This window comes from Propithecus coquereli, unplaced genomic scaffold (genome assembly GCF_000956105.1).
Source record: "Propithecus coquereli isolate 6110/MARCELLA unplaced genomic scaffold, Pcoq_1.0 Scaffold301, whole genome shotgun sequence".
NCBI lineage: Eukaryota > Metazoa > Chordata > Mammalia > Primates > Indriidae > Propithecus > Propithecus coquereli.
This window is the reverse complement of record NW_012148631.1, coordinates 3,127,623-3,153,012: the sequence shown is the minus strand read 5'-3', so window position 1 is coordinate 3,153,012 and position 25,390 is coordinate 3,127,623. Positions and strand designations below refer to the sequence as shown.

Sequence of the window (25,390 nt, the reverse complement as noted above, 5' to 3'; positions counted from 1 at the left end):
CATGCCCGGCTAATTTTTCTATTTTTTTTTTTATTTTTTAGTTGTTTGGCCAATTTCTTTCTATTTTTAGTAGAGGTGGGCTCTCGCTCTTGCTCAGGCTGATCTCGAACTACCGACCTCAAACAATCCACCCACCTTAGCCTCCCAGAGTGCTTGAAAAAATAAATTTTTATCTTCTATTAAATATGGACAATATTGAAAACGTGGAAAGCATTGGAAAGATTAAAAGAAGGGAGAGGGTTTGATTTGGCATGTAAGAAGTTTGGAAGTTGCCACTCTGTCCTGACAAGTAAAATTCTGGACAGACTAAAAAATCAACAACTCTGCTTAGATCCATAGGAGAAGTGAAGTCACAGGAAAAACCACTGCCCCCTAAATTGGAGAGGCAGACAGGCAAATAAAGAAAATCAAAACTTACCAGAGCAGAGACCCACCAGGGGAAACATCCATGAAAACCAACGCCTGGGTAGGCTAACCTGAACTGTAATTGACAAATTGCTGGAGGCTCAATGTGAACAAGTCTTAGAAATAAAAATTCCAAGAGAATCCAGTCATCAGGGTTTTACCTCCAAGAGCTCTACCAGTTCTCACAGTGATTATCAGAGAAAAATCCCCTTGTTTTTCTAGCAGGGAGAGGGAAAAAGAAGCCATTTTGAAATACATCAGAGTATTCTGTTCTTAACCAGATCTACCTTCAGGAGAAATTATTTAAGCAGAGCCTATCATGCTGAGGTTTTATCAGAGCCTAACTGACCTGGGGGAAGGGAAATACCCTACTCCAGCCTCCTGTAACCATTTGGTCCCCCCTAAAGGGGTTAGGGGAAACTGAGAAGCACTTGTTAAGTTCACAGCCTAGAGGCACAGGCTCACTAAAAGACTGAAACCCAATCATATAGGACTATAGTTCTGTAGAATGCTCCCCTTCTTCCCACACCTTACTACCACATTACTGAAGACTTATTTATAGCATTTCCTTTTACCCAGTACTTCATGTCTGGCTCTCAAGAAAAACTTACAAGGCATATTAAAAGGTGAAAAACACAGTGTGAAGAGACAGTGTGTTAGAACCAGACTCAGATATGACAGGGGTGTTGTTATTATCAAAATAGGGGTTTAGAACAACTGTGATCAATATGATAAGTTCTCTAATGGGTCAAGTAGAAAGTGTGCAAAAATAGACAATAAAAACAGAGTGATGGAAATTTCCAAGAAAGAACCAAAAAGACTTGCTAGAGATCAAAAACACTGTAATAGAAACAAAACTCTCGATGGCCTTATTAGTAGACACACAGCTGAGGAAAGAATCTCTGAATCCCTGAGATTGAGGATAGCTCAACAGAAATCTCTAAGCCTGAAAAGCAAACAGAAAAAATACTGGAAAAGAAAAACCCTAGAATATCCAAGAACTGTTGTGATACCTACAAAAAGTATAACATTTATGTAATGGGAATATCAGAAGAATGAGAGAAAGGAATATACTTGAAACAATAATGACTGAGAATCTCCCCAAATTTATGTCAGACACTGAACTACAGATCCAGAAGCTCCGAGAATACCAATCAGGATAAATGCCAAAAAACCTACACCTAGGCATATCATATTCAAGCTACAGAAAATCAAAGATAAAGAAAAAATCCTGAAAAAAGTCAGGAAAAAAACACTGATAGAGGATCAAAGCTAAAAATTATATCATCTGAAACTGTGCAAGCAAAAGAGACTAGAGTGAAATATTTAAAGGAGAAAATTCACCAACCTACAATTCTGTGTCTTACAAAATTATCCTTCAAAAGCAAAGGTAATAAAACGACAGCAATGATATGAGGGATGGAAGGGAGGAATTAGTATTATAAGATACACTACCTGTGAAGCAGTATACTGTTATTTAGAAGTGGACTTGGATTAGTTGTAAATGTTCATTGTAAAATCCAGGGCAACCACTAAAAAAAAAAAAATATATGACTGATATGCTAAGAAAGGAAAGAAAATAGAATCATATAAAATGCTCAGTTAAAGCCAGGAAAGACTGAAAAATAGGAACAAAGATCAAGGGCAAAAAATAGAAAACAATGACGAATATGGTAGATACTAATCCCACTATATTTATAATCACTTTGAATGTTACTGATTTAAGTGTGCCAATCAAAAGATAGAGATTGTCAGAGCAGATCAAAAAGCAAGACCTAACTGTATGTTGTCTACAAGAAAGCACTCTAAATATAAAGATGTATAGATTGTGTAAAGGGATGGAGAAAGATATACCATGCTAACTCTTAATGAAAAGCTAGCAGGAGTAGATATATTAATTTCAAACAGAGTAGACTTCAGAGCAAGTAAAGTTATCAGGGCTAAAGAGGCTTATTATATAATGATAAAGGGGTCAATTCTCCAAGAAGACGTAATAGTCCTAACATCAGAGTGTCAAAATGTGTGACATAAAAAGTGATAGAACTACAAGGAGAAATAATTCACTATTGTAGTTGGAGACTTCAACACCCCTCTATCAGAACAGACTCAGCAGACAGAAAATCAGTAAGGACATAATTGAGCTCAACACTACCATTAACCAACTGTATATAATGTAGTCTTTTTAGTGTAGACTATAGACTGCTTCATTCAACAGTAGTAGAATGCACATTCTTCTTCAGTCTTACGTGGAACATTCACCACATTCTGGGCTGTAAAAATACACCTTAACAAATTGAAAAGACTAGAAATTATATAATGTCTGCTCTCAGATCATAATGGAATTAAACTAGAAATCAATAACAGATAGCTGGAAAAATTCCTAAATACTTATAGATTATATAACACAATTCTAAGTAACACTTCAGTCAAAGAAGAAATCTCAGAAGAAATTTTAAAAATATTTTGAACTAAATGAAAATGAGCACACAACTTGTCAAAATCTGTGGAATGCATTGAAAGCTTAAAGGGAACTTTGTAGCATTGAATGTACATATTAGAAGAGAAGAAAAATCTAAAATCAGTTATCTAAGGGTCCACTTTAGGACACTAGAAAAAGAAGAGCAAACTAAATCGAAAATAAGCAGAAGAAAAGAATTAATGAAAATTAGAGCAGAGATATCAATGAAATTGAAAACAGAAACTCAACAGAGAAAATTAATGAAACCAAAAGATGGGTCTTTGAAAAGATGGGTAAAATTGATAAGCCTCTAGCTGTCCTAACTTAGAAAAAAAAGTGACTCAAATTCCTAATATCAGAAATGAAAGGGGAGACATCGATTCAGATCCCACGGACACAAAAAGGATAATAAAGGAATACTGTGAACTACTTTGTGCCCAGAAACTTGATAATTTAGATGAAATGAATCAATTCTCTGAAAATCACAATCTGCCAAAACTCACAACAACAAATAGACAATCTGAATAGGTTTTTATCTATTAAAGAACTTGAATCAATAATTGCTTTCTAAAACAGAAAGCACCAGGCCTAGATGGGTTTACTGGCGAATTCTACCAAAGATTTAAGTAAGAAATTATGCCATCTCTGCAATCTCTTCCAGAAGATAGAAGCAGAGGGAATACTTCTCAACTCATTCTACAAAGACCAGCATTTCCTTAATAACAGAAGCAGAGACATTACAAGAAAAGAAAACTACAAACCATTGTTGCTTATGAACATAGCGAAATCCTCAACAAAATATTAGCAAACTGAATCCAACAATATTTAGAAAGGAATTATTCAACACAACCAAGTGGGATTTATCTTAGGTATGCAAGGCTGGTTTAACCTTCAGAAATCAATTAATGTAATCCATCATATCAGTAGGCCAAAGAAGAAAATCACAGGATCATATCAATAGATGCAGAAAAATTGTTTGACAAAATTCAGCACCTATTCATGATAAGAAACCCTTAGTAAATGATGAATAGAGGAGAACTCCCTCAACTTAATAAAGAATATCTACCAAAAGCCTATAACTAACATCATACTTAATGGTGAGAAACTAGAATCTTTCCCACTAAGATCAAGAATAAGGCAAAGATGTCCCCTCTCACCACTGCTTTTCAACATTGTAATGGAAGTTGCTAGCCAATGCAATAAGACAAGAATAGGAAATAAAAGGTGTATTAGTTTGGGAAGGAAGAAATAAAACTGTCTTTGCTTGCAGATGACATGATTGTAGAAAAACTAAAAGCATCAACGAAAAATCTTCTAGAACTAATAAGTGATTATATCAAGGTTACAAGATACAAGGTTTATATATGTAAGTCAATTGCTTACCTATACACCAGCAATGAACAAGTGAAATGTGAAATTAAAAACACAATTCCATTTATATTAGCAGTCCCCTAAAATGAAATACTTAGGTATAAATCTAACAAAATACATACTAGATCCATGTGAGGAAAACTCTCAAACTCTGATGAAAGAAATCAAAGAAGAGGCTGGGAGCGGTGGCTCACGCCTGTAATCCTAGCTCTCTGGAAGGCCGAGGCAGGCGGATTGTTTGAGCTCAGGAGTGCGAGACCAGCCTGAGCAAGAGCGAGACCCCGTCTCTACTAAAAATAGAAAGAAATTAATTGGACAACTAAAAATACATAGAAAAAATTAGCCAGGCATGGTGGTGCATGCCTGTAGTCCCAGCTACTCGGGAGGCTGAGGCAGGAGGATCGCTTGATCCCAGGAGTTTGAGGTTGCTGTGAGCTAGGCTGACACCATGGCACTCTAGCCCGGGCAACACAGTGAGACTCTGTCTCAAAAAAAGAAAAAAAAGAAATCAAAGAAGAATTAAATAAATGGAGAGATATTTCATTCTCATGAGTAGGAAGGCTTCTGTGAGGATGTCAGGTCTTCCCAGATTGGTCTGTAGATTCAATACAATCCCAGCAAGTTATTTTATGGATATTGACAAACTGACTCTAACATTTACATGGAGAGGCAAAAGCCAACATGTTATTGAAGGAGAAGAACAAAGTCAGAGGACTAACCCTACCCTACACCTTACTTCAAAAATTACTGTAAAACTACAGTAATCAAGACACTGTGGTACTGGCAAAAGAATAGATAGCTAGATCAATGGAACAAAATAGAGAGCCCAGAAATAGATTCACATAAATATATTCAACTGATCTTTGACAAAGGAGCAAAGACAATACAGTGGACAAAAGATAGTCTCTAACAAATTGTGCTGGAGCAACTAAGGCATCCATAACTCCCCCTCACACACACAAGAATCTAGACACAGACCATGTACATGTCACATAAATTAACTTAAAGTGAATTATAGACCTAAAGTAAAATACAAAACTATAAAACTCTAGAATACAACATAGGAGAGAATCTAGATAATCTCGAGTTTGTTGATGGTTTCTTAGGTATAATACCAAAGGCACGATCTGTGAAAGAAAGAATTCATAAGTTGGGCTTGATTAAAATTAAAAGTTTTAATTTTAATAAAATCAATCATTTTAATTCTAATAAAATTAATTTTATTTTATTTTAGTAAAAGTTTTAATCAAGAGACACTGTCAGCGAATGAAAAAAGAAGCCATAGACCAGGAGAGAATATTTGCAAAAGTCATATTTGACAAAGAACTGTTATCCAAAATGTGGAAACAGTTCTTAAAACTCAGCAATAAGAAAACAAAAAACACAATTTAAAAAATGGGCCAAAGCCCTTAACAGACCCTTCACCAAAGAAGATATACAGATGGCAAATAAGCATATGATAAGATGCTCCATGTCATAAGTCATCAGGGAAATACAAATTAATACAATGAGATACTGCTGCATACCTGTTAGCATGGCCAAAATCCATGACAGTGACAACACCAACTGCTTATGAGGATGTAGAGCAACAGGAGCTCTCATTCATTGCTGGTGGAAATGCAAAATGATATCCTATATGATCTAGCAGTTGCACTACTTTACTCAAAGGAATTGAAACCTTATGTCCACACAAAAACATGCACATAGACATTTATGGCAGCTTTATTGATAATTGTCCAAACTTGGAAGCAACCAAGAGGTCCTTCAGTAGGTGACTGGATAAATAGACTGATATATCCAGACAATGGAATAATTTTTGGTACTAAAAAGAAATGATATATCAAGCCATAAAAAGTCAGGAATGAACCTTAAATGATTATTACTAAGTGAGAGAAGCCAATCTAAAAAGACGACATACTGTGTGATTCCAACTATGTGACATTCTGGAAAAGGCAGATCTCATAGAGATAGTAGGAAGAAGGGGAAAAATGAGCACACAGAGTATAAAAAACAACCATGAATAACATGTTACTTCTTTGAATCTTTTTTCTTTTTTTAAATATACATAGTCATTATGTCACTTTATAGACAGTTTTTATTCTGAGTTTTAAAAATACTTACCTCTGTAATAAAGCATGGTATTTTATCATTAAAAACCCTTCATAGTTTACTTTGAGATTTTTCTGAAATGTTCAACATTTTGTTTTCTATTTTTAATTTTTATAAATAAACACGGATATGCATTTTTAGGTCTTAATATGTTACAACGTTTTTCAGAGGGTGAGCCAACTCTTTTCACAGATTTTATTTTTAAAAATCCCCTTTATAAGGCTGTTAAGTATAATGAATATAATAGCTAAGGGTACAAATTAACCAAAATAGCATATCTATCCCGGTAGTTAATCAGTATTGCCTCTATTCTTATTTGTCATTTCTTAACCTGTTTGATATTTAACTTTTCTTATTTACTATAACACAGGTGTGTTTTATGATTCATATCACAAGGTGGGACAGTAACATTCATCAAAATGTGATATACTGAGTCACTGTTTATGGTTGATCTTGTCTCAATAGATTTGGGATAAAACCAGCCTGGAATGTTTGAAAGTGTTAACAGGACACACAGGCTCTGTCCTCTGTCTCCAGTATGATGAACGTGTCATTGTAACTGGTTCTTCAGATTCTACAGTGAGGTGAGTGATCTGGTTTCATTGGTCTAAACCTCATATGCCTTCCACGAAGAGGCTGAGACTCACACCCTCCTCTTGTACAGGCACATACAAACTTTGCGTACATTTTTACATGCTTTATTTCAAATTACTTTTGATGTAAATGTGTTTGAGCAAGTTAGGCAAGAAAGCTAATTTTTTTTGAGTGTGTCCTATTCCAATTGACATACGTTATACAGATGACAACATGCTTTCCTATAAGAACACATTACGGAGTATTAGTGTAGCTTTCTCCTTTCGGGAAACCGTGGTCCAGAGCAGAGAAAAGGAAGGCTGCTATTCTAAGAGTGTGGTGGGCACCAACCTATAAATACTGAAAGAATCAGAAGCAATTTGCAGAATCTTTTGAGGGACACAGGGAAAGTAAAAGTTGAGAGATAGGTAGTATACTAGATATTTTGTATAATGTTATCCTGTTCAGTTCTCACATCAACCTTCTGAGTAGATAGATATTACCTTCATTATTATAGTTTGTATTAGAAGACTAAGACCAGAGGGGTTAAATAATTTCCTCAGAGTCACATAGTAAAGTTGAGCCTCTAATTGTTATTGGTCATGACTGTACATGTCGCCTTTCTAGCAGTGGAGACACTAGTTTTCAGTTGCCACCCCAGGGGCAGAGTGATAAGATGAACATGGTGATGTTCCATAGTAGAAGGGAGGCAATGACTGCTAGTTGGAAGTTGAGAGTAGAAAGGGAATGTTACTAAGATCCACTCCTATACGTCTGGGACGAGGACATTTTCCCACATCAGATGGGCTTTGGAGTTGGGTGTAGTGATGAGTCCATCAGAGCTAGAGGTCATGCGGGAAAGCCTCAGCTGGGCTGCTGGTGGCTTGGAGGAGATGTGGAAGAAAAGGAGATGCCTCTTCTGGGCTGAGTCAAATACTTGAAGAGGATTGTTTTATAGGCCCACGCACCCAAGAGACGGGAATAGTTACTGAATCTGCCCTTGGGTCCCCCTGCTCTCTACCTTTTCACTCCTCTTCTTAAGTTAGTTTTGGTTACTAGCCTCTTGCCACACTCCCAGACTCTGCACTCACCCTGTCTGAAGCATGGCTACTGTCCTTTCCCAGATGCAGTGCTTCTAGGCCACTGCTTCTGCCAGATACCATGTCCCAGCCTTAGAGGCCTGAGTGGGTTCTCCTCTGCTCTGTATGAACTTGCCCTCTTAGGAGATTGGGGTTACACACATGGAAAAGCTGTGATGTGGAAGGCTCCCCCTAAAAACTCTGTGTCTTAAGTGTGAACCAGTTAGGAGACCCTGGCTCTGTCCGTAAACAGCTGGATAAAGATGTGAGTGTGGTGACTGATGAGACGTCATGACTTACAGTCTCCAGTTTGCAGTGGAGAAATAACAGACTCAGAGGCCTGCCAGTCAGAGGTCAATAAGAATCCCAAGCTTGGAACCATCCTTTCTTCCTCAGCCAGCAAGTCTCCTTCTTCTTGTCATCTCAGACTCACTGCAAAGCCCACTTTCTTGAGGATTAACTTTCTGCCATCAGCACAAGCCTGCAAACACCATCCCCGAATACCTGACTGTTAAATACACCTGCACCTGAGCAGAGCCAGAATTAGCCACCTTCTCCGAAACTGTCTTGGCACTTCTCAGCAAATAAAGAAATTGCTTCTGGAGGCTCCTTTTAAGCATGTCCTTACGTTCATTAAGAATGGACCTAGAGCTCAGATACCGGCAATCAGATACCGGAATCTTTTCCTGGCTGTTTCAATAATTAAGCATCATCCTTTTGTCTTCTCACTTAGAGTCTGGGATGTGAACACGGGTGAAGTTCTTAACACGTTGATCCACCACAATGAAGCTGTACTGCACTTACGCTTCAGCAATGGACTGATGGTGACCTGTTCCAAGGACCGTTCCATTGCTGTGTGGGACATGGCTTCTGCCACCGATATCACTTTACGCCGGGTCCTGGTTGGCCACCGTGCTGCTGTCAATGTAGTAGACTTTGACGATAAGTACATCGTGTCTGCTTCTGGTGACAGGACCATCAAAGTAAGTGTGTTATAACCCTGTCTGCTCTTGTCCCTTTTAGAATAGAGAGAAAGCAGAGGTGGCTTATGCCAAGCTGGTACCTGGCAAGATCTTAATTCTTCTCTGTTTGTGTTCATGAGCCCTTGAGGCCATCCCACTCTATGTGCTTCTAGAGTCCTAAGCAAGGTTGGAAGAAAAGTCCCAGGTCCAGAAGAGAGAACAATCTTCTATTTCATGAAATGACATTCTTGATCACCTTTTTAAAGGGAAGAGAACTAACTTATTGAGCATGTACTGTGTGCTAGGAGCTTTACATTACCATCTCAGTTAACTGTCCCAGCACTCTGAGGTATTAAGTAGGTATTGAGGTACTCTGAGGTAGGTATTGCCCCCATTTTACAGATGGGGCTCAGGAGAGTGAAGAATTGTGTTGGTGATCACACAGCTAGTTAGTGTCAGATCTTAGATTTGACTTATTCATCTAATTTTGAAAGCTCGCCATGCCATGGACTTTGGGCTGGATGCTGGAGATACAGTGATGAACAAGACATGACCCTGCCTTCAAGAAGCTTAGCATGTGGTAGGTGGAAGGCAGGTATGTGACAAGCAGTTGTAGTCTAGGGTGATTCATAGGATATGGTAAATGCAATTCTGATTCCAACATCCATCTTAACTTTTTTGAATTTTAGCTTTCCAATATTTTTATAACAGCTTTACTGAGATATAATTTCCATACCATAAGAGTCAGCATTTTAAAGGGTGCAATTTAGTGGCATTTACTACATTTACAGCGTTGTATAACATCACTACTGTCTCAGTTCCAGAACATTTTAATCACCCTCTATAAAAACATCATATTCATTAGCATTCAACCCCCACTCTTGCCTCTCAGTCCCTGGCGATTGCTAATCTACCTTCTGTCTCTATGGATTTACCTGTTCTAAACATTTCATATAAATGGGATCATACAATATGTGGCCTTCTGTGTCTGGCTTCTTTCACTTAGCATAGTGTTGTCAAGGTTCATCCATGTACATTGTAGCATAATTAGTACTTCATTCCTTCTAATAGCTGAATAAAATTCCATTGTGTGGATATACCACATCTTATTTATCCATTTATCAGTTGACCAACATTTTGGTTGTGTCCATTTTTTGGCTATTATGAATAATGCTGCTATAAACATTTGTGTAAAAGTTTTTGAGTGTATTTTTATTTCTTTTGGAATGATAATTTTGTCTTTAACATTTTGAGGAACTGCCAAATGGTTTTCCAAAGTGGCTGTACCATTTTACAGCCCTATCAGTAGTGTGTGAGTATTTGAACTTAACTCAAAGAACCTTCTTTTTATGACCCGTACTAGATAGCATTCTGGTATTTAGCCCTATAAGTTATAGACAGTGTAGCATCAAACTTTAGAGTGCACAGTGTGGAAGCTGAACAACTAGAATTTGTAAACTCTCACTGTCACACTATTTGGTCCAAGACCAGTGCCTGGAAGTCAACAGGGTTTGGGCCTTACTAAAAAACAGCTGTTTCATAATATCAGCCTGGAGGATTTCTCCATATTCTTGCCAACATTCGTTATTATCTGTCTTTGTTATTATAGCTGTCCTAATTGTGTACAGTGATATCTCTGTGGTTTTGCTTTATATTCCCTAATGACTAATGATATTGAGTACTTTTTCATTTGCTTATCAGCCATTTGTATACCTTTGGAAAATGTCTATTTAAATTTGTTGTTGCCCATTGAAAAAATTGGTAATTTGTCCTTTTATTGTTGAGTTGTAAAACTTCTTCGTATATTCTGGATACAAGTCCCTTATCAGATATAATATATGAATATTTTCTCCCATTCTGTACCTTATCTTTTTCACTTTCTTGGTGGTATCCTTTGAAACACAAATGGTTTTAATTTTGTTGATGTCCAGTTTATTAATTTTTTTCTTTTGTTGCTTGCACTTTTGTGGTACCAGGAAACCATTGCTTAATCCAAGGCCACAAAGATTTGCTCTTATGTTTTCTTCTAAGAGTTATATAGTCTCAGCTCTTACATTTCGCTCTTTGATCCATTTTGAATTAAATTTTTAAATATGGTGTGAGGTGGGGGGTCCAACTGCATTCTTTTGCATGTGGATATGTATTTATCCCTTTCATCTACAAAAGCAGCTGATAAAATAATCCAGGTTGCTTTGTATCTCCTTATTTGTCTTATATTAAGATATCTATGAACATCTAAGTCTTGCAGATGATATTCCATATACATAATATTAGGAGTAATGAGTCAAAACAAATGGGGCTGTTCAGGAAACTATGCTGGGAAAGAGGAAGATATGAAAGGTGAAGCTTTTTTACATCAGTCACATTGGGTTTGACATGTCAGCTGGTGTAAAAACATAAAATCTGGCCCAAACTCTTTCTTCCAGGCAAATGAATGTCTCAGCCATCCAGGAGATGTTCTTTGTAAATATCTCAAAGTTTGGAGACTTTACTGCTTCCCTCCGTATTTCATTACAGTTTTGTCACTTAGTGGCCAAGAAAATGTTGTGCTGTCCAGTTTGTCCCCCAGCCTCCCACCTTGGAGTGAGAAGAGACCGTATTTTATAATCATGTATTTGAGTCATTCTCAGAATCTTACTCTTTTTTTTTTTTAAAGGTATATTGTGGGAGGACTTTTCTGCATTCATTCTTAAAACTATTGCTAATTTGTTATACAGGTCTGGAGCACGAGTACCTGTGAATTTGTTCGTACTCTCAATGGGCACAAGCGAGGCATTGCCTGTCTCCAGTACAGGGATCGGCTGGTTGTTAGTGGATCATCAGATAATACCATTAGGTGGGTAGAAGTTAGTCTGCTGACAGGGCAGGCTTATTTTTGCCATAGTGTTGACTCATCTCCTAGTCCTAATGCTCGAACAACTCAAGAGTAAATGGAATGCTTCAGATGAGAAAGCTTTAGGTAACTTTCAGAAATCTGTTTGGCTCTGCATACTCAAGTGGGAAAACTGTATGCCCTGAGTGTTCTTCCAAGATTCCCCTGGTACACAAAGTTTTATAACCTCAACTCCACCCAGGATCACTTAATACCCAAGCATTTAGAACAGACTGGAATGTTCCAGCCCCACTCACTCTGATTTCCCTTACCTGTGAGCTCCCACCTTCCTCCTTAACAGATGGGAGTATACTTTATTTTTCTTTCCCAAGACTGTATTACGAAATCATCCATTCCTGCTAGGTAGTTTGTTTCACCACCCTTTTCTTTTCCTAACACCCAGTCTCCTTGCTTTCTAGTAAATATGACTAACCTTAGACATTTTATATCTTATTAAGAACATCCCTTAAATGTCTATTTAATTATGCCAAGTCATTTTTACTAGCATATATCCCAATACAGGCTCGTAGCTTTACATAAGTCACTATAATTTTGGCATTATAACCAAATTGCCTAATGTTTGGACAAAATAAAGATTTGGTTCAAGATTATTAAAAAAGAAAAAAATCAACAGCAAAAAAGCTGTAACTGCTGTTAACCTTTATCATCTTAGGTTTTAAGATATCATAAAGATTTAAGTTTAGAGCTTAAATCTTGCTTCTACTGTATTCATCATGCTTTGTGGTATTGCTTAATGTTTCATCAATAAACAGTTAACTTCCTCGTAATCTGTGAGGTTTTATAAGATAATAATGTGTGTTGCTCTATAGTTTATAGAAGGGAACGACTTTGGAGTCATAGTGGCAGTGCCGAATGGCTCTGATCACAGATGAGAGAAACTCATTACTAGCACTAAGAAGATTTCCCGAGGGCAGCTGTGGTAAAGTGTTCGTTGGATGTAGGATAGGAGTTACTGGTGGAGAGCCTACGAAAATTTATCATTGAATTAGTTTGTTTTGTACATGCTAGTTAGCTGTGATTTCTTTTTGCAAATAATGTAGAAAAATCAATCAAAACAGGAAAAAAAAGAAAAAAATCTCTAATTCCAGAATTGTTATATAAATCATATGCAGAGAAAAAGGCTTGGTGTGGTCAATGGGTTTATACTTCCAAAACACTGCATATACCTAATGAATCTCCCTCTCTGACTTTGTAAACCAGCCAACTCTAGTATACAGTATATATCAAGGAAGGGGTGTCCCTAAATCTCATCAGGAGAGAGGGACCACCATGCCAGTCCACCAGTTCTAACCTTAGTTGGCCTCATGGACTCCAGGCTAGAGGTGCCTGGGGTGGAAGCTTAATCCCTTGGCTGTACGTAGTGTCTCCCCACCCTCCTTACTCCATACATGCTTTTTCTCCTTTACTGCCTGCAATCCTTGTCTCCCCAGAAAAATCCTTCCTGAACCATTTGGCTACGTGGTTTCATCCACTGAGATATCAGGAGAATGCCTAGGAACTAAATACAATTGAAGCTTCTTGTTTGTTGATTTTATTTAAATACTAACACGTGAACATGATTAAAAACAGTTTCAAACCGTATATAAGGAAATACAATGAGAAGTAAGGCTTCCTCCTAAGTGCCTAGAAACACAAATGGTATAAATGTTCACACGTAGTTTTATATGTGTAGTGTGGACTGGAAGTGAGATAGAAATAAAGAACTCAAGGACAGTGAAAAACCTCATGTGTATGGGACGGATATGAAGAGCTTGAGGATAGTGTGAATTGTGTGGGAAATTGTTTCATAGAGGTCTGTTTTTCATTCAAGGCTCTGGGATATCGAATGTGGTGCCTGTTTAAGAGTCCTAGAGGGACATGAAGAATTGGTCCGATGCATCCGGTTTGATAACAAGAGGATTGTCAGTGGGGCCTATGATGGGTATGTGTTTCAGATTTTCACATGCACTGTTACAGCTGTATCAAGAAGAAGAGGAAGTGCTGTACATTAAGCAGTTCTGTATGTGCCAGGTCATGTGCTGGGTACTTTTTATGTAATGGTAGATGTTAGATACTATTATTCCAGTCAGTCAGGTGAGAACCTACAGGCCCAGAAAGATGAACTAAATCTTGCCCCAAGTCACACAGAAGCAGAGCCATGTGGTTCCTAAACTTATGCTTTTAAACATCATTGTAAACTCTGGGAGTAGCTTAGGCTGGGGGGGCATGATTCGATTCTTTGCCCTAGCCCTAAATTAAGCCAGGCTGTGTGTGTGTGTGTGTGTGTGTGTGTGTGTGTGTGTGAGAGAGAGGGGGGGAGCGGGGGGAGGGAGGGAGGGAAGGTGGTAGGTAAGTAAGAGAGAGAGAGAGTTCAATAATAAATTTCTTTTCCCCTTTTTGTAAATTGAACAAATCCTCTTTAAAACACCTCACAACTTTTAAAGTGAGCAAATGGCAATTGTAAACCTTTCAAAGTGACCTTATATATACTTCACAAATGGATTAGTTGGTCTGTTTATACTCCTATTACTAACTTTCAGCACTGGCTTAATTTGGAGAAAGGTATCCTTGGAATTTCACACAGAGCTGTCAGCAGCACCTACTCAGCTCTAGAGAGCCCCCTGATTAATGAGTTTGGTGACATAAATTATCAAGTTAGGAATTGAATTTAGACAACCTGAAGTTGTTTTCTTGTCTCTTTTAAAATAATATTTTTTCAAAATTTCAGCAATTCTGAGAATGTGTAGGTTCTTATTTTTTTTTTTTCAAAATCAAGTGTAATTGGTTCGAATAATTTGTAAAAACAAAAGCATTAGCTTTTATAATAGGCAGTTCAAATGCACTCCTTTTTGTCAAGGAAATGCTTGGCAATATATAAAATGCTAACTTTTTCACTAATCACAAATCTCATTTTCCTTTCTAGGAAAATTAAAGTTTGGGACTTGCAAGCTGCTCTAGACCCTCGAGCCCCAGCAAGCACATTATGTCTGCGCACATTGGTGGTAGGTGATCTCTTGAATTGGGACTTGGTTCCCTATGCTGGAGGATGACAATCTGCAGATAGCCCTGTCTCAGTGTATCTCAGGAAAGCTTGTATCTCATGACATGCCTTACAGAGAAATTCACTGTTAATTTTGTTTAGCCAAAATCAGAGAATATTTGACATTTACATTACTGTGAGCTCTTTCTTGAGGGAGTAATAATACACCTTAAGATATGAACGCAGGCTTCCTCATTTGTAAGTGGGCTGGTCTCCTCACAGAGCATGCAGTGTTTTCTTCCTGTAGGTTTGGGAGATTTTTTAACATGGCTATCTGTGGTTGTGTTATATTTTGATAACGTACCACATTTTTATATGACTAAGGTGGAATTTCTCCTCAATCTATATTTTATGGATTATAGCTTTGGCATATAGGAATACTTTATTTTTATATGTTAATTTTGTTTTAGCAACTTTACCAAGCTCATTATTTCTAATAGTCTGGTTGGTTCTGTTATATTTTTGAGGAGATAGTCATTTGAAAATACTGATAGATTTGTCTTATTTTCAGTAGTTTACTTTTTATTTTTATTTCTTTACTTCTTGCTTTACTAGAACATGTAGGACCGTAGTTAGGGCTATTCTTGTTTTCTTCTTGATTTTAATGGAAATGCTCTAATGTTTCACCATGAATTTTGATGTTGGTTGTGGTTTAAGATAGGTATTCTTGGTTGTGTTAAATAAAAAAGAACCTATCCTTCCAGTTCTAGATTTTACAGTGTATCAAGAATAGATATTAAATATTGTTTATTTACCTTTCTAAGGTCCTTTGTGAGTTGATCTTCTTTGACATATAAATGGGCCAGGATCTAGGATACAAAGTTTAATAGAAGAAAAGGGCCTAGAAAGAAAAGAAAAGTATTTGTTCTTAGGGTTAAGGACAAAGCTCAGTAAATTCTGGAAAATTATCTAGGAAGCTTGGATAAGCAGCTGCATTTTCAGCTTGTGCTAAATTCTTCGTTGTGAAATACAAGGGATTGTAAAGATCTCATTTTCTTCATTAAGCTGTTATATTTCATAGGAACATTCTGGACGTGTGTTTCGGCTACAGTTTGATGAGTTTCAGATCATCAGCAGTTCCCATGATGACACTATTTTGATTTGGGATTTCTTAAATGTGCCTCCCAGTGCCCAGAATGAGACCCGTTCTCCTTCCAGAACATACACTTACATCTCCAGATAACAGTCTGCACTTTTACCCGTTTCAGGTGAGTCCCCTTCTACTTCTCATTTTGCTGATTGAATTCACTTTTCCCTGGGGGAAGTTTTGTGATTTGGGTTCCTTGGTGATGTAAACCAAGGTCTCTGATACATGTGTGAATTTTTGAACAGTTTTATTATAAGGCTAGATCTTTATAGTCATGTCAAAACAAGATCTAAATTGGAATCCTGCATAGGGTGTAGGTTTTCATACCGACAGGTGATGACTATGGTTCCTATTTTTAAAAACTATTTTCCTAAATAGTTTTCCAGGTCATATCAATTTAACACCAGTAAAGTCCCTTGAATTTTATTTTGAGGTATAAGAATCTCCTTTTTCTTTCCTGTCCTTCAGTTCTATATTTTATTTTTTTTATTATTTTTTTAAATCGTTATCAACAAAATCCCTCTACCTCCCACCACCACCATTCCCTTAAGGATGAGTCAAAGAGGACTATCTGTTGAGAGAGCCCCTAAAACCCATTCTTAATCCATCAAAAACAGTAGGTACCCTGAAAAGCAAAGTCCTTTGCTTTGGTTACAGGAAGACTTAGAGCCATTATAACCATTGATGATGGACTGTTTTGATGACCAAGGATGTCCAGTTTGGAAGATGAGAAGCCTTACTTGGCTGTATCCTAGGAATTGATGACCATATAAAACAGTGTGGACAACTCTGAGCATTTTGCTGTGGACCAGTGAATTTTATGCACATTTAACTTTGTAGATTGAATAAATCTGCTTGCATCTATTTGTACTACTATGAACATATGTGTATAAAGACTATTGTTATTAATAAATTCATATTTATTTAAAAGCATTAATTATTAGTGGCTTTTAATGATTATATATTTTCCTGTTCATTGAATGTTAAAAGTGTAAAGAAAGTCAATGTATAGAACTGGGAAATTTTTGATGGGGTGAGAGGGAATACCTGGTACCTGCTCACCAAACTACCATCTTTTCAGATACTCCTTCATCAAGATTCTAAGATCCAGTATTTAGATCTCTTCCAGGAAGTTTATCTTACCCAGGGATGAACAAACTGTAGCCAGGGGCCAAAGTTGACCCACTGCTTGATCCCCCCCCCCCCATCACCACAGGCTAAGAATAGTTTTAACATTTTAAAATGCTTTAAAAAAATTAAAAGAAGAATAGTTTTATTATGACATGTAAAAATAATATGAAAGTTAAATTCCAGTGTCTTTAAATAAAGTTTCGTTGGAACACAGCCTTGCTTATTCATTTACGTATTGTCTGTGGCTGTTTTTGTGCTTTTGTGTCAGAGTTGAGTGGTTGAGACAGAGACTTACGGCCTGTAACATCTGAAATATTTGCCATATGGCCCTTTAAGAAAAAGTTTGCTGACCTCAGGTCTTGGCCCTGCGCTGTCTATTAGTGGTAAACCAAGGGTCTGCATCAGGAATGGCAAATAAGTGTTTTCTTCATGACAGCTCAGTTTGGTCAGTAGTGAGTGGTGGGAGTGCTGCCTTTGGGAGGACTCTGTGGACCCCAAAGGACTGGTTGGGGTTGGCAGTGTCCGCCATGGGTTTGGGAAGCAAGCAGGAGTGACCTGTAAGCCGCTTACCTGTTTGCTGTTGCTGGTCTTGAGTGTGTTCAGGTTGTCTCTTGGGATAGTAACCTTTTCCCCTGCTGCTTCCTCTCTGGATAAATTCTTCGTAAGTCAGTTGAAAAATCCACATGGCAGAATTATTATATTTAGTGAATGGAGTCTTAAAATAGACATTATAGGACAGAGGATGAAGGCAGGGATCTCTTGAATGATTGCTCCAACAGACCCCTGCCTGACCCAAACTGCCTAAGGAAAATACAGGGAAGGAGGAACGGACCCAAGTGAAAACTGGCTCTCCACCCCCCATCTTTCCCTTTCCCTCCCTAGCCTGCTCTCCATCCTGCTACCAACTGGGGTAATTTTAGCTCTGCCTCTCCCTGCCCCAAATCCATTGCTTCAGCTAGACTGAAATGTGTTTAATTTCCTTAATCACACTTCAGTAGTGCAAACCTCTACCACTGCCCTCCCCTTGCCTTTGTTATTAGGGCTGTGTGGACTCCCTACGCCCACCCCTTTACTTCCCCTGGCCTAGTTTATTATTTGTATTGAAACGGTCTGTGGGCCTGTCTCCCTCACGAGGCTGAGGAGCTTCTTTATCATGGAGCCCCCGTGTCTGGTTCAGTGCCCAGAGTATTACAAACACTCGTTTGTTGGGTAGGGTGGCACCCAGGGCCAACGTAATGTATTTGTGTTCTTTGTCCTAGGCCACACAAGAATTTGCCCATAAGGCAATAAATGTGTGTGAAACTACAGTGTATTCATGCAGTTGCCTTCAGCAAATATGATAATAAGTAAAAAATGGAAAAAGTGATCTTAACTGGCATAGACAGATAGTAGGTATATTCCCTACACAGAGAGGTACCTAGATCTGTTTATCTCCTCTGCCCTGCCCCCTTCACCTTTGCTGTGCCCCTGTTGTTGTTGTTTTTTAATGAATTTTATTGAGGGATGATTTGTGTAAGATAGATTGTACTGTTTGATAAATTTTTAAAGTATATTCTTAAAGTATAAAGTTTTAAAATGTATATACTTGTAACCACCTTTACAATCAAGAAAAGAACATTTCTGTCACTCCAAAAGTTCTCTTGTGTCCTTTTGTAATCAGAGTCTGCTCCTACCCCAGCCTTGGCAACACCGACCTGCTTTCTGTCACTAGATTAGTTTGTACTTTCTAGAGCTGCACTGTCCACTATCTGTCCACTGTAGTAGTCTCTAGCCACACGTGGCTATTGAGCTCTTAAAATGTAGCCAGTGCCATTTTGGACCTGAATTTTGAATTGTATTTAATTATATTTTATTTAAGCTTAAATTTAAACAGCCACATGTGGCTGGTAACTACTGTATTTGGACCAGTTGTAGTTTTAGAAGTTTTATATTTTTAGCTTTTACGTTTAGATCTTTGATTCATTTAGAGTTAATTTTTACGTATGGTGTAAGGTAAGAATGCCAATGTTCTTCTTTTTTATACAGCTATTTTGTTGTCCCAGCACATTTGATTAAAAGACCTTCCTCTTGCCCTTGAATTGCTTTAGCACCTTTGTCAAAAAATTAATTGATCACTTATATGTAGATCTACTTCTGGAGTCTATTCAATTCCATGATTTATGTGGCTGTTTTTTACTGATACCACACTATCTTTATAATAAATGTTCTAACTTTTTCTTTTTAAAAATTGTTTTGACAATTCTAGGTCCTTTAGATTTTCATATTCATTTTTTAATTAGATTGTCAAGTTCTAAGAAGATGGTTAGGTTACTAGGATTATGGTTAGGACTGCATTGAATCAAGATCATTTTGGGGAGAATTTCATCTTAACAAATGTCGAGTCTTCCAGTCTATAAACATAGTATATCTCTCTCATTTAGGTCTTCTTTAGTTTTTCTTAAGCAGTATTCTGTAATTTTTCATGTAGAAGTCTTACACATCTTTTGTTAAATTTATTCCATTCTTAACTCTTTCTTTTCTTAATGGGAACTTCTAAAGCTATACATTTTCCTCTATGCACTGCTTTAGCTGCATCTTGCCCCTGCTTTTGTTTTCCACATAAGAGAAGCACATAAAAAAGAACACGAACAACTGTAACTGTAGCTGGACTTCTGGAATGAATAAACTCAGGGAATAGGTGTATCTTAGAACAATTTAAGTATACTTCTTTTGTATTTTTGGTATGTGTTTGTGTCATTACAGTCTGTTTAAATAGGCACATGGTAAAATCCAAGACATTCATATTACGGTTTTTTTTTCTGGCACTTTTAATAGATGAATCAACAACTTCTATTTATTATTACCTAAAAATGCCCTGAAACAAGATTCCTTTGGTTGAGAGATGAAGCAGTGGTCATCAGTGCTGTTTCTCTTGGGCTGTGGTAGAAAGGAAACTTGTGTTCCTTCGTCCAGGCCCTCCTCGCAGCCCCTTTTGAGAACCTAAGAACAACTGCCTTGTTATAATCCACAATTATAAGTCAGTGGAAAAATCTTACCTGTTTTTTAAGGTAGTGGTTCCCTGTATCCCAGCACAAGGAATGAAACCCCAAATGTGTTTGTCTCTTCAAAGTGAATTACTTTTGACAACCTTGGCAGTTAACTTTATAGATTTTATTGCTCTTTTCCAAATTCTTTTCATTTATTGTAACATTAAAAAAATTATTGCCATGTGATACTATGAGATTTATGCATAATAAGAAACATTACCCTAATGATGATTTAACCTTGCAGTAAAATAGTCTCCCTTAAAATATCAGGTAAGAGTATCTCTGTGTCAGGAAATGTAGCAATAGATTTATTTGCCGAGTCATTTTTTAAAAAAATTACTAACTCCTAAGAGCTGTATGTATATATAGTAGCTGAAAATTTATTCTTTTCTTATTTCAAAACAATGTAAAATCATTATGAGGAAATTTAAAAAAGGAGGTAAGCCAAAAGAAGAAAATAAACTCCTATTCATGGTTCACCACTGTTAACTTCTTTGTATATATCCTTTCAGGCTTTCTGAAATTATGGTTTATAAGCATACATTTTTTAAATGCTTTTTTTCCTCTTTATTATGAAATTGTTGCATGTCAGTAATGTCAGTATTTGTCTAAATTATCAGTCCTCATCATCATTCAATTGTTTGGATGTGTCCTGGTGGTGGATATTTATGTTTCCCACCCCCCAGCTTTTAGCTATTACAAAGAACAATGCTATGATCATTCTTTAAGCTTAATCTTTGCCCAACCCTTTATTACCTTTGGATAGGATTCTGGAAATGTCTGGAGTGTCTGGGTTAAAAGGTACCACGTTTAAAGACTCTGATACATAGGGTCATGTTGCCCTCCAGAAGAGTTAAGTTAGTTTATACTCCCACCAGCATCATTTGAGGGTGCCCACTTCTCATCTCTGGGTGTTAATACTTTCAAAATAATTCAGGTACTCCTAAATATCCTCAATGGGAAATAAGTGGTAAATGAAATTTAATCTTTCTTGAATTCATCGAGAAGGCTTATTAGAATTCTTGATCTTTATGAAAATTGACATCCTTTTGGGAAACTTGCCTTAAAAAAAGTATACAAGTTTTAAAATTTTTTTTTTTTTTTTGGGGGGGGGTGGGGTGTGGGGCATAGAATTTTAGACCTAAGGTGACTTTAGACTTTCTTGGCCAATGGTTTACTGTAGTGCTTGGAGAAGGTTGTGGTGACCCATCAGTAACTGTGACAAAATTAGAGTGGGTTTTGACTTTGTTTTGGTTTAGAATAGAAAATTTCAACCTGCATTATACATAGTAATGGTGAGTATTCTCGTGAATATTCTGTTTTAGGTGTGTGTATGTGTGTGACATATTTACATATACAGATAAATGTAGAAATTGTGATTAAAATGTGTTTCCGACTCAAGGCCATGGTAAAAAAAATGTGGAACATTCAGTGGTCTTTTCCCCTATACTATGTTGTCCTTTTACAAATGATTTATTTGAAAAAGAAGTAATTTCTGATTAGGAGCATTCTATGTAGAAGGGATAATTTTGCATATTTTTGTTTCACAGAAATAGATGAGGGCTCTTCTCTTTAGGATGAGACAGCCCCCTGTAGGTTCTGCATGTCATGAAAGATTGTGCTAAATATAAAATCGAATATTAAGCATATTTTGTTATATACATACTTTTAGCAGCAGCACTGAAAGATGACGGCTTATAGGGTCAGGCGTCTTTTTGAACCCCCGCCACTTAATGGCTGACTCTCGGAAGTAAACACTTAACCTTTCTGACCCTTAGTTCTCTTGTTTGTGAGGTAGGTATCACAGTAGTTTCTACCTCATAGGGTTGTTGAGAGTTTTAAATAAATATGATGCCTGGTATATAGTACACTCAAAACAACTTGCAGCTTCTATTTTTAATGCTAAATATTTGAGAAGTAGTAATCTGTTCACAGTCCATATGTGTATGTGTGAAAGGCGATGGGGTGTGGTGTATATATCTTTGTCTAACCAGAATATCCATTCATACCCCTTTGTTTTTGTTTTTCCAGGGTTTTCTAGTCTTGAACTACTGGCTACATGGCTACCAGATGCCTAAGGGAGTTCATTCACAGCTGAGTTACGAAGCTGGAATTGGTTCTAGACGCTGGGTAGATGCAAAGCAGCCTAACTCTTCAAGTACCGACATTTCTCACCTCTGATTCCGGCTCTACTTTGAGAAGGATACCTTAGCTTCACCGACTTCAAGTAGAACAGAAAGAAGCCCATTTCCTCCCCTCATCAGTGAAAAAAATCTAATGCTTCAAATGTAAATTGTTCATATAAAAGGAACATACAGTCTGTTTTACAGAAGTAAATCGACCGGCAAGAGAAGACTTGGCCTCTAATTTATATTGCTTTGCACTTTGGTCTGATGTTAAGAAACAGCATTCTTCAGTGAACTTTTGGGTGCCAAACACCTACCCAGAATGTCCAGGGCCTTCCTTTTCAGAAGTTAGCGTTCTCCTTCTGACCGTCCAAGTCATTATTACTTCTGACTTGTCGTATTAGGAACATGTGGGACAATGGAAACATCTCTCTGGATCGTTTTAGTAATATTTTTTGGATTATACTTTCTTTCTGTACCGATTTCTTTTAATTTAAAGAACTATAAGCCAGTTATATTATCTCCCAACAGGTAATATAGCTTTTTTCATTTATTAACTGTCCTCTGTCCCCCAGCCATCTCTTGATATTTGGTAGAGTAACACCTTTATACGTGTGCTTGCCTCCTAATTTAAAACACTGTATCCGCATGTAGATATAATGTACATAACAGTTTAACCTCAAGGTTGCTGGAGTCGGGGCCCCCTGTGCCTGAGACACTAATACAGAGTGTGTTCGCACTTAGCCATGGGCTGGGCTCAAGAACCTGATACCAGGGTTGATGTGGATGACCTAGAACCCTTCCTGCAGTATTCATACGGTGTTTTTATTTTGTCATTGTCATTGTGTGTGTGCAGTGTGTGTGTTTTTAATGGGAATCTTGTATTAAAATGTAATTTCTAAAATTTAACACAAAATGTTTTATTTGTTGTGCAGTACATACAATAGAGAAGTACCTTAAAAATTTTTGTTGTTGTTGTTCTTTTCTTCATAAGTACTCCTGAGCACTAGTGGTCACCTCCCATAGTAATCATTTGGCTTCACGTCAAAATCATTATTCTGTGCATTTGTAGCCCTGGGAAGGGAAGAACAAGAAGGCCCCACTGACTGAGTTTCCGGGCTCTAGAATTCATGCATTTTGGCCTTGCCAGGGTGGTAGCAGGGCCTGCTTGTATGTTGGAGCCTGCAGAGCAGGTCAGGCTGGTTCGGAGGCCCATGTTGAGGGGAGGCACCCCTAAGTGGTGCGAAGCCTCAAGCCCAGTCATCCCACCCCGGTCATCTCTGGTGTCCCCACCCACTGCTGTGGCCCTGGCAGGTCCTCAAAGCTCCCCAGTGCTCCGTAGCCCCCGTGTGTGAATGGCACTGGTGCACTGACCGTGCATGGAAAGGACGTTGGCATCGGGTTGGCACCCTTTTTCCCTCGGTCCACATTAGTTTTGATTTGCCCCTCGCCATTGTTTCCAAAGATCAAAGAATGTCAATAACACTTTAAAGGACCAATAGAAACAACCTCCTGTCAGTGAAACCTCTTCCCGTGGAAGCGCACTCTACTACTAAAGGGAAAGTCCCTGGGCTCTGATTTGTCCTTGGCGTTGAGAACGGTGTGGGGATCAATGTGTGTGTATGTGATTTGTTTGTTGAGTTGGCTTTGCTTTTCAGTTCTTTTTAAAAAAATACGTTCTTCCCTCCCACATTACTAAATTAATTTCTGTTTTTGGGAGAGCGAGTCTCAAAGTGTGAAGATAAGCCTCCATTCATAAGGTGGGTGTTGTAAGCTTGACAGTGGTCGTGGACGCGACTGAACTTGGCCACTCTTCGTCTTACAGCCTCCACATCAAACTGGTTAGGGAGGCCCGGGGGAGGGGCGGGGGGAGGAAGTAATTCTTCTGAATGAATGGATTTTTTGTTGTTGTTTTGCATGTTTAATATAGAAGTTCCTCTTGTTCCTTGGGAGATCATGGCCTTTGAATATGCACACAACCTTTGAATTGTGCCTACTAAATTATAGCAGGGGACTTTGGCACCCAAGGAATTCTGACTTTCTGGGATTATAATAGTAATTCCCAGCCGTACTCTGGACTTTATTTTGCTAACCATAATTGAGCAACTGTAAATTACTGCTATATTAATGTTTTAAAGCACTGGGATAGTCTAATTCTAACTTGTAATTAATTATGTTTGCCAATTATCTGTTTGAAATAAATTTGTGTCTGAACAGCTATTGAAACTGTTAAATTGTACAGATATTATTCATGACAGCTTTGTACTGTGGAATGTGCTTAATAAAAAACAAAAAGTTTGACCTTTGTCCAATAAATTGCTAAGTAATGTCAATAAATCAAGTATGAATATTATGCAGTACACCTAATCTGGCTTCATGCAATTGTTACTTCAGCTACTAATTCAAAGCCAATACTCTTAATAAAGTGTTGCAATACTCTGATGTTCTGTTAAGAAATTTTTCGAAAAAACTGTTACGTGTTGTTAGGCATTCAGTGATATTCAATTAAAGTTTATAGATTTAAAAAGTCTTCTGTAAGAGGTTGAAAGCAAACTGTTTTTGGCCTATGAGAACTTCGTAAACGATGATATAATTCCCTGTCTTGGGGCTTTTGCTGAAAGCTAACTTTAACCTCAGGAGCTGGGGGCAAGTTGAGAACTCTTCTCCAGCAAATTTGCTTCCCACACATCACTGCTTCCCAAGTTACTATAAAAATATGAAAATGGCCTCTTAAATGTCAAAAGTGGCTTCCAGGTGTGAGTGGATCCCACCCTTCTTGAAGAAGGGGGTGGAGGTACGAGAGGTGCAGTTTTGCAGCCCTCTTCACTATAGCATCTGGGCATTGGGAGTGGAATCATTTAGCTCATCACGGCTTTATCATGGGTTGAGTACTAACGCAGAGAGAATAGCATCTTCACGATTCTACTCAGAAGTCTTTCTGAGTAGTAGCTGAGCCTTCTGGTTACCTAGATACGGCCCATTAGTCAACCAAATTGGTGATGTGGACTTTTTGGACGAAAACATATGGTTAAAATTTACAAGCCACAAAAACAGAATAAAATGTAATTCTCCCTCTGCCTCTCCCTTGACCCTCCAGTCCCCCAGAAACTGTTAACCAGTTTCTTGCATATCATCCAACAGATATCCTCTG

At 37.7% G+C, this 25,390-nt stretch overlaps 1 protein-coding gene across 2 annotated transcripts in view; it reads left to right on the top strand.

The window, feature by feature from the left end:
- FBXW11 (F-box and WD repeat domain containing 11) overlaps positions 1-24,540 on the top strand; it is a 125,825-nt gene extending 101,285 nt beyond the window's left edge. For both annotated transcript variants that reach the window (XM_012649732.1, XM_012649731.1), the window contains 7 exons: positions 6,809-6,927; positions 8,729-8,978; positions 11,675-11,793; positions 13,661-13,771; positions 14,753-14,831; positions 15,891-16,077; positions 22,145-24,540. In XM_012649732.1, coding sequence (XP_012505186.1) covers positions 6,809-6,927; positions 8,729-8,978; positions 11,675-11,793; positions 13,661-13,771; positions 14,753-14,831; positions 15,891-16,052 — 840 coding nt within the window. In that variant the 3' untranslated portion in view covers positions 16,053-16,077; positions 22,145-24,540. The remainder of the gene's footprint in view (positions 1-6,808; positions 6,928-8,728; positions 8,979-11,674; positions 11,794-13,660; positions 13,772-14,752; positions 14,832-15,890; positions 16,078-22,144) is intronic.
- Positions 24,541-25,390: the final 850 nt, after the last annotated feature.